Source organism: Juglans regia, chromosome 16, assembly GCF_001411555.2.
Source record: "Juglans regia cultivar Chandler chromosome 16, Walnut 2.0, whole genome shotgun sequence".
Classification (NCBI taxonomy): Eukaryota; Viridiplantae; Streptophyta; class Magnoliopsida; order Fagales; family Juglandaceae; genus Juglans; species Juglans regia.
In genome coordinates, this window is record NC_049916.1 from 23,151,810 (window position 1) to 23,166,219 (window position 14,410).

The 14,410-nt window shown below is 37.4% G+C and overlaps 2 protein-coding genes across 3 annotated transcripts; one reads left to right on the plus strand and one right to left on the minus strand.

The window, feature by feature from the left end:
* The first annotated feature begins 4,871 nt into the window (after window positions 1-4,871).
* LOC109006675 (AT-rich interactive domain-containing protein 6-like) lies at window positions 4,872-11,002 on the plus strand. Of its 2 annotated transcripts, XM_018986040.2 has the most exons (14): window positions 4,872-4,938; window positions 5,027-5,177; window positions 5,443-6,278; window positions 6,365-6,404; window positions 6,767-6,819; window positions 7,141-7,186; window positions 7,292-7,363; window positions 8,362-8,484; window positions 8,629-8,680; window positions 8,761-8,836; window positions 9,375-9,441; window positions 9,545-9,595; window positions 9,971-10,063; window positions 10,611-11,002. In XM_018986040.2, the coding sequence occupies exons 3-14, from the start codon at window positions 5,524-5,526 to the stop codon at window positions 10,713-10,715; spliced, it is 1,533 nt and encodes a 510-aa protein (XP_018841585.1). In that variant the 5' UTR covers window positions 4,872-4,938; window positions 5,027-5,177; window positions 5,443-5,523; the 3' UTR covers window positions 10,716-11,002. The 2 variants fall into 2 exon arrangements, with proteins under 2 accessions (XP_018841585.1, XP_018841584.1); XM_018986039.2 differs by lacking the exon at window positions 4,872-4,938 and having other exon boundaries at window positions 4,945-5,177.
* A 608-nt stretch (window positions 11,003-11,610) lies between these two features.
* Window positions 11,611-13,101, minus strand: LOC109006677 (AT-hook motif nuclear-localized protein 25). The gene has a single exon (XM_018986041.2). It carries the CDS (start codon window positions 12,872-12,874, stop codon window positions 12,053-12,055), a length of 822 nt encoding a protein of 273 aa, XP_018841586.1. The 5' UTR covers window positions 12,875-13,101; the 3' UTR covers window positions 11,611-12,052.
* Between the last annotated feature and the right edge of the window lie 1,309 nt (window positions 13,102-14,410).

Genomic DNA, 14,410 nt, shown 5'->3' on the forward strand with positions numbered 1-14,410 from the left:
CAGGGAGTTGGTGTTTTTGTTGCCATGGATACTTAAGAAGCTACTAAGGTACTTTACTCTAGAATCCAAACCTTGGACCATGAAAATGCCTCGAAAATCAGGGCTACCTTCTCTTGCAGGACCATGGTGAGAAGGAGATGATACGCTTGGCCTTTGGACCAGACATCAATCTTCAGAATCTTATCCTTAAAGCCAAAACCCGCTTCGCACTGCCCTCAAACTCCATGATAGCCTCTTCACCCTCTACACTTTCCTCTCCTTCTCCATTCAAACCCATCTCAAGGCCCAACCCTTTGTCTGTCCCTCTCCACCACCTCCACGTCCAGAAACACAGCTAATGGCATTGACGTCACAAAACCATCTTCCCCTTCCCCAAACCCTTGGCCTCGTACTGGCTTTTCCCCTACTCCTTCTCTCTCTTACGCCAGTGTTGTTAAAGAAACCAGTGATATTGGTCCCGGCTCATTTTTATCTTCTGCATTGCCCTATAACTCTAGTGACCTCATTGATGACTACCCACTTCAAGATCATCTTGCTTTCCTCAATGATTCTAAGATCGATGACTTGCTCGATCTGCGGCTGGATTTGACCGTGAATCCGGGAGCTTATGTTGAATCCTTTTTCCACGCCCGAAGCTATTTGGCTCCTGCAGGTGTGTCTTCTAGGCCGGAAGAGCAAGCTCTGGGCTTGGATGGAAACCATGCCTGTATTTCGCCAGAGGGATTTGTAAAAATGACAGCAGCTGCCGTTTTCTATTCGCTGATTCCTTGGATACTGCTGCTATTGTTGTTGGTTCGTCGAGCAAACTCAACGAGTTAAAACAGTGCCGAGAGTTACTTAGATCAAAGGAAGCCCACCAGCAAAAGCTAACCACGGCGTCGCAGTTCACGGTCGGAGCTTCTTACCAATAAGAAGAAAACGCACCGTTTCAATTCTAGCTTCCGTTCAAAACAACCATTCCTCTTCAACTCTAAACACACCGTTTTGAATCAATTCAAAACGGTACGTTTTACTCAACGTAAGATGTCTTACAAGGGGCCTTCCCCCTACGCCTGCGTTTAGAAATTTTCAATAAGATCCTGATCGCTTATTTTCAAATCAGAGATAAATTATTGTCTGCATTTTAACTTACAAGAAATAGGGTACACTTCACTTCACTTCACTGTGACTTCCAGTCGTAATATTACAGTTTCATAATCGGATTATATCAAAACTGCTTTAAGCAATTTTTTCTTGTGTAAAATAGGTGGGGTCAAGTTATTGACTCCAAATTCTTCTTACTTTATTTTTATTTCTTGTGTTTTATTAATTAGTTTGATCTGAATGTTGAGATCTCTCATTCTCATCCTATTGACTATTATATAATCTAACTGTTAAATATATTTATAATAATTGCCTTAAAAAAAAACTTACGAGAAGTTATCGCACACATGAGTTATAACACCGAGGCTTTTCACAAACTCTTCCCTCTCAATAATTAACAGTAGGTTAGTAACACCTTATGACAGTGATAAACAGTAACACAATTTTGTAAGGATCTTGCTACATTCACCTTGGAGCCTTGGGTGACCACAGGGCCACAGATCATGCAATTTATTTTTTTATGTTTATTTTTTTCCAAACATTTTTTTAATCAATTTTTTTTTTAAAAAAATCACAAATTCATTAAAAAAATAATTCCTTAATTATTAATTGAAATGTTATATACAACTGCCCTGTGAACCTTTGAGGAACTGTTGTCCATGTGGAGATGAAACGCTCCGTTTCATTTGATGACTCAAACGCCCCTCCCCTTCCCTTCCCTTCATCTTCTCCACTCCAGCCAAGCAGATCCCTTCGTCTTCTCCACCCTTGGTTGTCTCCATGAAGCCACTATCGAAGACCACTTCATCATCTCTATTCAGAGCAACCCCTTCTCTTCTCCACTCAGATCTAGTATACGAGCCCACAAAGCCACCATCGAAGCTTCCTTCCTCTTCTCCACAAACCCACGAAACTAACCCCTTTTTTTTCTCCACTCAAAGCTGGTATGCTTGAACCCCCTTCGTTTCTCTACTCAAATCTAGTCTCCACGAACCCACGATAAAAACCATCAAAGCCCCCTTCGATTAATCTACTTAAAGCTGAAATCCGGTGAGTCCTAACACCCAAGGAAGCCATAGTCACAAGCATTGGTGATTTCTCCCTAAAACAACTAGATAAAAACTCGCCAAAACAAACCCAACAATGAAGGCTAGGAAGGAGCAAGAGGGTAGAGATAAGATAACAAAGAAAAGAATTAAAAAACGAATGACGAAAATATCGAACAAGAAATCTAATGCAAAGAAGATGAAGATGAGGTAGTTGGGGCAGTGATGTTTTTTTTTTTTCAAGGCCAATTTTCTGCAGAAAGATTTTCTGCAGCTAGCGTCTATTCTTCATCTCATCTCCAACTTTATTTTCATCTTGTATCCATTGTTTGTAATTTGTTTTCATTTGCATATATCTTATCTTCTACCATAATAGTGACGCGCTCAGACTTTTCAAATATATATATATATATATATCGGCTAACCGTTTAATCTTCACGTGGATAACGATTTTTCAAAAGTTACCCAAGGCGATTGTCTATATCATTTCTAAATTATTAAATAATAAAAACTAAATTGATAGCTTTATCGGTGGGGATCCTAAGTGACCTGAGCATTTTCCATTTTGTAAAGCTTGTGAAAAGCCCTGTGTGCAAATCATTTGTAATAAACTTTATGCATCTTAAATTATCTTATTTTGTTTGAATTGTATTTATTAATATTTGACCTTAAAATTTAACCTATACTTATTCATCTTAAAAAAATTATATTTACAAATTGAGGTAGAGAACACACCATCTATATTGTTGACATGTTATAATTTGATTTGCAAAAAAAAAAAAAAAATTAAAATTGAATATTCTTACAAATCAAATTAAGACATGTCAACAAGGTAAAAATTGTGTCATCCTCAAGGAAACATCTATTTTGTTTTTGTTTTTATTTCTATTTTTCTTTTAAGGAAGAATAATACTAATATATCTCATCATTTTGTTATCTCATTTTGACTGTTTATGTATTTAATTTTTTTTTTAATTTTTTTACTTATTGATTAAATAAATAACTATTAGTATATTAATATTTTTTTATTTTTTTAAAATGTTTTAAAAAATAATTTACCTAAAAAGCACGTTCAGCTGTCGCTGCTGGACAGCACTCTAACATTACTCTTTTAATACTCTTTTAAGGAAATGACACTCGGATTAGGTAAAACACATGTTTCTTCTTAAAAATATAAATATTTGTCTGAAATGAAGGCCCAATGGATCATGCAACCCATTTGTATTTCCCATGGACCCATTTATCTAAACCCATGTAGAAGGTACTATTCACCATCTAGATTTTTTAAATTATTTCTTTTTCCATCCCTATTTCTCTTTATTCTCTCTTATTTTCACTTCATACCCTAATTTCTCGCAATATACTCAAAACTCTGTTGAGAATATTTTATTAATATAATCCCATTTTTTCATCTTTTGGTTTTATTTATAACTTATGTTTGGTTTATATATTTTTATTTTGTGTGTATATGATAAAATTATCAAATTGTATATGGAAAAATATTGAAAATATTAAAAGATATGAAAATATTATAAAGCTTCACACCGAGCGCTTGAACCTTTTATTTAAATAGAGAAAATATTTGAAATGATTAAAAATTTATTTAAATAATATAAATTAAAAAATAAAGTTAATTATATATATATTTTTTTAAATCAGCTTTTAGCGATATATTAGAAATGATATTTTAGTGTGTAAGTGCTGAACACTTGTTTTGAAAAAAATGAATAAATATTAGATTTAAAAAAAGAATGTACGAAATTTATACATCTTAAAACTAGACAGTTTGAATAAAATAATAAAATTCAGAGATAATTTTAGATGAGTTAAATAAAATATTGTTAGAATAAGTTGAATTATTTTATTATATTTTGTGTAAAAATTTAAAAAAATTATAATGATGAGATGGAATGAGTTTCTAATCTAAATCGGGACTAAATAAAAAATAGGAAATGAGTATATAACCACCATAATGTGAAACTTGTCGTTAATGTAAAAGAATAACGATTTTGCATCTTCATATGAAATGAGCATTGGTAGTGGTTTATGCATCTTCATATGTAAAATCATCATTTTTGAAAAATGATTTTGCATATGAAAAAAAAATTCCACATTAGTTTATGCATCTTTGAACTAAATAATAATAAAATATTATTATTTTTTTATTTTTTATTTGTTTCTTAAAATTATTTTTTTATATATATTTTACAATTAACATCCACTTTGTATTATCAACTTAATACAAATTTTATGTATCAAAATCATCTTAATATAAATTCTACAAAGTTGATTTTAAGGGTAGGAGAGAGAAAAAAATAGTAAACTAATATTTGAAGAATGAATAGTGCCTCTTCAAATTTGAAGAAGCACTATTTATAGCTATGCAAAAATTTAGAGATGCATAAGCCAATGTAGATGAATTTAAAGACATATTCTTTAAATTTGAAGATGAAGATGAAGATAGAGAAGCCACTACCAATGCTCTAAACAAACAAATTTAATACAAATCATTTGGAAAAAAAAAGTAAATTCTACTAATAAAAAATAATCTTTTTTTTATATTTTTTCAAAATAAATCTATATTTTTACAAAAATTTATATAAAATTTATTTATTTAAAATTTATACAAATCATTTCTCAATAATGCTAAATGCCGATCGCCCCCCAACAAAAGCTCATCAGTTCTTAATTCTTATTAAAAAGGGGAAAAAGACAAAAAAGAATTTTAATTTCTAGTTTGGATAGAAAAGAAAAGTCATATGCGGAGAGTATGCAAGAGCCTTACCAAAAAGCTGTAGCATCGGTTGGGGTAAGAATTTATATGGAAAAAACTACTAGTAGAGCTAGGAGAGCTGGACTTGTTGTCTTTGCTGACTTGCTCCGAGTTTTGGATGCAGAGATCAACTGAGAGAGCTAGGAGAGCTAGCTTCGAGCAGAGACTGAGCGGACGAACATTCAGCTACAGTAAGCGTTCCCCAGTGGCAAATTGCCGGTACCATCTTTGGGTGAAACAGCATTACAAAACCACCTTGACTCGCAAGCATTGAGGTTTATTATTCTTCCTCTCCTCCTCCTCCTCCTCGCCGTTTCATTTTATCTGTTTTTTCTGATATTTCATGTATTGTTTTTCCAACTTCATGGGTTTGTGCGCTTTTGCTTTCTTTCCTGACTTTATCTCTTAACTTCCCTAACGCCCTTTGTTATTTCATTAAAATACTCCGTTTTTATTTGCATCTCTTTTACACGTTTGAAGACTGTCTCCTTGCAGAATATGATGTGTGGATTTGTGTAATGAACCTTCTTAATTTTGTAGGCTTTGGGTGCTACTATAAAGGAAACCATCTCCAGCTCCGTTAACAGGAAGTAAAAGGGAACAAGAAACAGAAAGAGAGATATGGATGATAACATGGAATCGGGCAAATATTCGGGAGAGGATAAGGATGATAATCTGACGACCCGTATGAATACACGAGCTGAGGAAGAGGAGGAAAAAGAACCAAACCCCACCCAGGTTCAAAACGTGGATTTGAAAGCCGAGAACAACATTGATGGTAAAGGTCTTGGTGAATTCCCAATTGAAAACCCAGGTCCGGTTGATTCTGCTTCTTCGACCCTGAAAGCCACTAACGATGATGATATGGCTGCCAATGAGGTAGTAAATGGCAACGCTGGAACTGATGTTTGCGATGTCATCCATTCAAATCAACTAGAACCCGCTTCTCCTCCTAAGGAGTCTATGGATATGGAACTCGACGTTCAAAAGAAACAGGAGGACATCGAAGAAATTGATGGTAGTGATTTAAATCCTTCGAATAGGCTAGTTCCCAATGCATCTCGTGAGAGGTCTGTGGAGACGGAGGCCAAAGATGATGAGAAAGGGCATGAATTGAATGTTGGGATGAGCAACATGGAGTTGTCTCCGAGTAGAGAGATTAAGGAGCAAGTATCAAAATCCAAGTTGAATGAAGGAAATGAAGTTCCTATGAAGGGGTCAGAGCAGTCATTTCTCTCAGCGCTGGATGAGGGTGACGATTCAGGAACAGAGGAGGAGCAAACGACATTCATGACGGCGGTAGAGAACTTCTACAAAGAGAGAAGCTTGGAATTCAAGCCCCCAAAGTTCTACCAAAAGGAATTGAATTTGCTCAAGTAAGCGTCTGGCAATTTGTTTATGATTAGATTAGAGAACCTCTTCTTACTTTCCTTTCAAAATACTGATTCTTTATTGCATCTAGGTTATGGAGAGCTGTAATAAAACTTGGCGGCTATGAACAGGTTTCCCTGGTTTATTTCTCCTTAAGTTCCAATTGTTTTCTTTTCTCTGGAGGGCCATCTTTTTGTAATGCGTAAGCCTTGGAGATTTTTGTTTGAACAATTTCAAAAAGAAACCACAAAATCAGAAATACATGGCTTGATTCTGAATATATTGGACATAATTCAAAATAAAAGGCCTAGTCCGTCCCCACACCAAACCCCCCCCCCCCCCCCCCCCCCCCCCTTCTCTCTCTCTCTCTCTCTCTCTCTCTCACAAATAGACGTGCATGATACACTTAAATGAAACTTCACGTGCTTTTCTATTCTTGTCACTGCCATGATAGTGTATTACAGGCTTGATTTCTGTTTCTGGCCATTCATAGGTGACTTCATGCAAGTTGTGGAGGCAAGTGGGACAGTCATTCAATCCACCAAAGTAAGGGAAAGAAAAGTTTTCTTTTCTTTTTTTCTTTTTTTGTTTTTAAGTTTATGCCTGTCTGTCTTCTGGCTAAGTTAGAAGTTTATAACAAAAAAATTAAAAATTGACAACTGCAGTTCTCCTTAGCATGGGAAAAAAGGGAAAGGGAAAATCAAGAGAACTTTCAATCCCAAGAGAGTGTCATTCTTATTTAGTTATAGTCCACTTCCCACCCGCACTAAAATAAGCTTCGTTTCCAGTTTTGCAGGGACACTATATTTATAGTTTCATTTTTATTCTGAATATAACAGCTGATTTCTGATCGTTTTACTTACCCAGGACCTGCACTACTGTTTCTTGGACTTTCCGAATTTTTTATGAGAAGGTTATGCTCTACTTGCTAAGTTTCACTTCATGTACACTACTTAGTTCCACCTTTTTGTTTTCTTATTTTTATGTCTTTTATCGTTTCTGATTATCATTTCTGCAGGCACTACTTGAATATGAAAAGCATAGAATGGGTGGTGGTGAGCTCACAGAGTCCACGATAGTAAATAATCAGGTATATGACATTAGCTAATCATGTGGCCAGGTTTTGATGTTTCTATAGGCAATGATGTCCCTTCCATTGCCAGTATGGAAACTCTACTTCAGTCAATTTTGACAATTAGGCTGAAGAGAACTGGGGGAGAGGATGTGGTGGTTGTTTGGTTGAGGAACTGCACGATTGGTTTTTTGCCACTGTGATTGAACAATACATGTCAGAAAATGGTCTGGCTGATAAGCTTTTGAGAGACACTCTATTAGGGCTTGAGAAATGGATGTCTTGGCAAATGCTGGAATTGCTGCCCTAAGTACATGAGCGAAGTTATTGGATGATTTGTTGGAAGGGGATTACGAAGGAAATAAAATCATTCTTATGGGAAAACTGTGTTTGGACTGAGATTCACAAAAATGTGTCCATACATGAGATGTTTCTTTGAGTGATGAATTGATTTGAGAACAGGTTACTGTTGTTTAATCAGTACTGCAGGGATTGTTTTGGATATTGGGTGCATTTCAAAATTACCTCCGACTCCTCTCTCTCACTCTCTCCCCTTCTGGAGCAACCTGCAAAGAATGTGCTTTGGAGGTTTCCTCTCCTCAAGTTTTCAGGGAACTGATGTCTTTGCTCTATGTTTGCTTCTGTTTTGCAATTTTTGTTACTCTGTTTGCTTCTATGTTTCCCAACCACCCATGGTACACATCCACATAACTACATGTGAATGCACGCTGGGCACAGTTGTGTCTTTTTTAAGAGAATCTTAACATGAAAAAAAAATTAATAGCCAATTATTTTAATGGATCATATTAACAGATTATGTATGTGCTTGTATGCTAACGGTCTTGGAAGCTGGACTGCTTGTTCATTTTTAATTCATGAGGAAATAAGATCTGCTTCTGCTTAAAGTGATGAGAATGACTGATGATTCACATGGTGGTGTTTGGGCCGTAATCTATAATTATAATGGCTTTATTTGTATCCAGAGAGATAATATATGATTATGACTTTGTACGCAGGTTGGTGCCAGTCAAGCTTTAGGATCAGGTAGGACACTAAGGGATGCTGCAGCTCGTGCAATACAAGGTTGGCACTCTCGACGTCTTTTTGGTCATGGTGAGACTGGCAACCCAATTGTTAAGGTCTGTGGAGAACTTTTAAGCTTTATAACTTTTTTTTTTTTTTTTTTGAATTTTTTTCATTTCTGTTATTTTGCTGTTCTTCCTTCCATGTTATTATTTCTTCACTCTCTCTCTCTCTCTCTCTCTCTCTCTCTCTCTCACTAGGAGAAGAACTTGAGTTCTATGCCAAAGGGTGACAAACAGCTTAAAAGTATTGGTATGACCACTCTACTATTTTAACAGGTTCAGTATTTACTGCCATCATGTCCTCCTCTTTGAACTTGGTTATTGATTTAGGTTTTCTAAAGCGGAAAAAGCCATCTTCTGTTGAGCGCAATGTCCAAGTTGCTCACTTTAAAGTCACAAAGCCACAGTTAAGTTTACTACTTCCTTTTGTTCCACCAGGCCTTTTCTTTTTTTTTTTCTTTTTTCTTTTTTTATAAAAGGAGGACGGCACCTACTGCCCTTTATTAAAAATCCTCACTTATGGCGGAGGGAAATCTTGTCTACAAAAAAAACCATGGAACTCAATTGAAACCCAAAAAAAACACTCAACCCCCCATTAAGCAAAACCTATACAATTACCAACTACGTCTGACATATGCCGTGTCCATCATATCCAATCTGTACAGCCCCCTAATTTCCTGAGGAAACTGTATCCAATCCGTGAACAATTTATTCTCCCCCATCGCACCACCCTTTGCCAAAGCATCCGCAACTTTATTCCCTTCTCTAAAAAAATGCTTAATAGAATAGTCAAAATCCGCCAATAGTTCCATTAACTCATCCCAATAGTCCCAAAGATACCAAACTGTACAGTTTCTAGACAATATCCACGAGACAACCACCAGGCCTTGGTTGATTTGACTCTTCTGGTTTAAGAGATTAAATTGTTCTATTATTTTGGACAGCTTGGAAACCATGGTCGTTGATGTTGGGCCCCCAGCTGATTGGGTGAAGATCAATGTTCAAAGATTTGTGAGTTTCTCTTGTGCATCACTCTTCATAACAAAAGTTCTAATATTTTTTTCCTTTGTCTCTGTGTCTATCTAACTAGGTTTAAAATTTTGACTGTTCACAGAATGACTGCTTTGAGGTGTATGCATTAGTTCCTGGGCTTCTGCGTGAGGAGGTTAGTATAAGCTATCTGCAAGTGCAAATAGGTCCCCCTTCAAGCAAACCTAGTCTATAATGAAGTTCTATCTTTTAGTCCTTGAGTTTATGAAACAATTCTAAGCTGCAAAACAGCTGTTTGGGATGAACCCAACCCCCTATTTGTATTTTTTGACTCAGCAGAATATCTACTGTCATATGGTATTTAATTTTCTTGGTCAGATTTGATTGTTTTTTGGTGGGTCTCAATCAATCTAAATTGGCAAAATAGAAATCTTGACATCAATTCTAGGATGTAGGTAACCCACCACTAATGCTTATTGAAACTCGCTTTTGATGCTTGTTATATTCCCTTTTTTTAAATGTTGATTAGAATCTTCTTCTACCAATGAAGGTGCATGTTCAGTCCGATCCAGCTGGATGCTTGGTTATATCCGGTCAACCAGCGCAACTGGATAATCCTTGGGGAGTAACACCTTTTAAAAAGGTTTGTAAAGGATTTCTTATGTTTGGTTGTATGTGCTGTCCAGTGTTGCTTTGCTGCAGTGGGTCCATGTAACTCTGCATAATAAAGATCTTCTCCAATTGCCTGACTAAATCAAATGGCTCGATTCTAAAGAGAGATAGACCCATCATGTGAGCCCTACAGTATTTAATGTTGCCCGTAAATGATTTTAGGGATACTCTAAACCCCACTTGAATATTTAATGTTATATCTATCTCTCTTTGCTTTAGACCATTCAATTTGGCTAGACGGTGGAGAGGATCTCAAATTCTTTGCATAATAGAGTGGATGATTTCTTTTGGCTAAAAAGTATTCATGTAAATAATGAATGACGCTGATGCTACATTAAACCCCTTTTCTTATACCACTTTTTTTGGTTGAGTTTGGACTGGATGTAAATGCTTTCGAGCTAATGATGTGCATAGGAGGAGTTTAAGGAATTCTGATTTATGTATTTATAAAAAAATCTTTGTATAGGCTTGAGGCTCTTTATCGAAGCATACCTGACTGTAGTAGTTCTCTTTCCCAGGTTGTTAGCTTCCCTTCCAGAATTGATCCACATCAAACATCTGCTGTTGTCACCCTGCACGGACAGTTGTTTGTTCGTGTCCCGTTTGAACGGTCAGATTTATAGAATGTGGAGATAACGGTCCCCTTTCCCAGACACAAAGATTGCCGCTTCAGTTTGTGTCTAGAAGATGAATTAACTTCATGTGGACAATTAGAAGTTGAATTTTGCAGTGTAAGTTTTATTTTTTCTAGTCATGCTTACAGTTGAAGCTCAAGCCTACCTGATTGGGTATGCATGCATTTACATTAATCTAGTATTATGTAATTAATAATTGTAAGATGTTATAATTAAACAGTGATAATGGGACCATATACAGGCGTGGGCTGGTATATTTATGGTGTTGTAGATTACTGATCCCTTTTAGCCATTTATAATGATCGTTACCTTGAATCATCTTACATAATTAATTGCAAATACCTGGAGATTTAACTCAATTAATGTAGGTAAGTTCGTGATTTTCATGTTATGTTACATTTGAAATATATGCCAATATCTTATCATCCCTGGAAATTAGAACTCTTGGAATGGGGGATGGGGATTGGAGATCTCATATGGTCAGCCTGTATGGTTGTTGCAGTGATATGGTGTGGTGCAAGAGAAAAGTGACCTGCTAGGGTGGCTGAAGGCTACCTGAATCAAGATCTATACTCCTTTGAGAAGCCCTGCGAACTAACGTTTGGATAGAAAATCAGCCATCCTATTGACTTGCAGAAAGACAAGCGCGCCCAACGTGAACTTGCAGCCTACTTAAAATATTTCAACCCACCCCTAACACCTTCAAATATATACTCTCCAAACTATTCAGCTAATCTCAGATCCTCCGAGCAATGTGGGATCCTTCCTCCCTCGTCTTCCAATTTTAGATCGTAAGGAGAAGTATTACGTTTCGAGAAATATAAATGCATGTACGCGAGCAAACGTGTGTCAATGAGAAAGCATAGAACAATATGAAAAGGCAGATCAGGATCAGAGATACATATATGAATTGGAAAAAGGTAAAAATTTGATAAAACATGGGGAAGAAGACAGAAAGAAAGAAAGAAAGGAGAAATCTCGAACAATTCATGAAAAGAAGGAAAGAAAACAATGCCATGACTGATCAGGGTTGCTTCCCATCCAGCTGACAACTGATCATCATGCTTTCATTCATCTACCTGATGAAAGTACTCACGGACTCCTATATGTACCACAAATCATGCCCCGGAAACATTTCTTTCCCACTCATGATGAAACATCAAATCATTTTCATCCTAGCCAGCACTTCTTTTTTCCCGGCCAGAAAATTGTGTCAGTAGCACACCATGATGATCTTATGATCTTCATCTGCTTCTCGTTACCTCTCCACCTTGTCTGACAAGAAGAACCTTAAGATCACTCGAATGGAGGTCTTGCTAGCTGCATTAATTGCCACCCCAACCAAACGCACGATCATTATGGAAAGTATAATTTCCCGAGCTCATACCCAAGTTGTAAAAAGGAACAGTACCACCACCACCTCCACCACTGCTGCCGCTCCCCCCAATACCGGTCACTCCTGAAGATTGTGAGTTTGCCGGCTGTACCTGCAGCGGAACTGGCGACTCTTCCTCCTCCAATGGCAACCTTTCATATAACGCGTTCGCAAATGAAGCAACCATCAACAGAACAGGACCTGAAGCCGTCAATGGCGACACCACACTCCCTCCTACCACCTGTCCCCGCCCGCCTGCCAAAAATATCGTCAAGCCACCTGCTCCCAGAGGAGCTGGTGGCGGTAGAGCTGCCCCCGTCAGAGACAGAATCTCTAACCGCCCATGTAACGTTACTACACTCCCAGATGGGGTTGCCGATCGCTGGCGCAAGGTAACATTGGTTACGGCCCCGTTGGCACTAAGAACGCAAACTCCGCAGCCGCGGCGCCGGGCGTAGCTTGACACCGACTCAACTATGTCTGAACCGGCAGAGACTTCTAGTACACGGGATCTTAGGTCATTTGGGCTATCCCTGGTTATGATTATCGGTGGCTTGGGCTTGTTCTTCGAACCTGGAGGACGTCCACGAGGCCTGCGAGTAGTGGACGAGGTTGCTCCTGAAGTTGTAGTGGGGGCAGCAGGTGTTCTTAACTCTCTCTCTGAAGACTTTTCTGAATCTGCGAGTTGGGGCTGTGCTGATCTTTGCAGCTGGAGCTCCGGCACCGGGAGCTGCCGGGCATAGCGATCAGGACCTGGTTCTAAGCCGGACATTTGGTGAATCTATTTGATCTCTATCTCACAGATTCTCACCACCTAACTATATGCTTTCCACAATGAAAAGGAGAGAATACGTATGATACTACAGAATCATGATCTCCATAATGATGATTACTGATCATGAGTTGCTAATCCCTACCCAGCTAGCATGAGATCTTTGCAGGAATATTGAAAGAAGCTTAGAAGTGGGAAGAAGAGGTTGATCAACCCTACAAAAGTATAAAAAGATGGAGAAACCGGCCTGCCCAATATATATCATGATTAACAATGTCATATAATATTTTATTCATAAAGAATACTATATTTTATACGTAAAATTAATAAAGATATGCTCTTTAAAAGATGCGTTTGAATGTTCGAAAACCAAACATTAAGTTGAATGAATTCAAAGTACGTAGAAAAAGCTGAGAAAGACAGGGAAGCTGTATACCAGTACTGTATCACCGATAAAGAAAAGCTAGCAGTTCCAGCCTTTTCTATTATTAAACACAACTTTTTTCTTATTAAAATGAAAATGAACGAAAATATGTATTTGAGTAACGTACGTTAATTCTTTTTTTTTTTTTTATAAGTAAAAGTTCAATATTATATATATGAGTGAAATAAGTATAGCCCATGTACACAGAAAGTATACGAAAGAACACCTAATTACATTCTACGTGCGATAGATTAAAGACAAAAAATCATGAACATTACCCCCTGCAATACAATGGCGGAAAGCCAAGACAATAATGTGTGGAACAAATATTTCTTCAACTCGGCCAGTGTGCGTTCCTTATCTTCAAAGCAGCGCGCATTCCTTTCCGTCCAAATACACCACATGATGCATGACAGAATCATCTTCCATACCATTGCCACTTGATGACAACCTTGCATCTTCCTCCAACAACCCAACAGGTCCACCACCCTCATAGGCATAACCCAAGCTAAATCAACCATTTGAAAAATCTCATCCCACAATGCCCTTGCTACCTCACAATGTAGTAAGAGATGGTTCACCGATTCTCCATTCTTTCTACACATGTAACATCACTCCATGACTACACATCCTTTCTTTCTCAAGTTATCCATGGTCAATATCTTCTCAAGGGCGGCACTCCAAACAAAAAAGGCTACTCTAGAAGGCACATGAGACCTCCAAATATTCTTCCAGGGAAACGGAGTATTATCTTGAGATGTCAAGATGTTATAATACGCCTTCACTGTGCATAACTTGTGATTGTTAGATCTCCATTTCAAACGATCACGTTGTGCTATAGGGGTCTGTGCAGAATATAATAATCTGAAAAAATCTGCAACAATAGATAATTCCTAGTCATGTAAATCTCTACTAAAGAGAATGTTCCACTGATACGAGCCATGAGAAAATAGTCGCACTTCCGCTACTAACGCCTCCTTATTAACTGCAATACGATATAGAGCCGGAAAAGTCCTTTCCAAAGTTTGATCTCCACACCACATGTCCCGCTAAAAACTTATTCGATTGCCCTCACCAATTACAAAACAGATTTGATTTGCGAAGCATGGCCA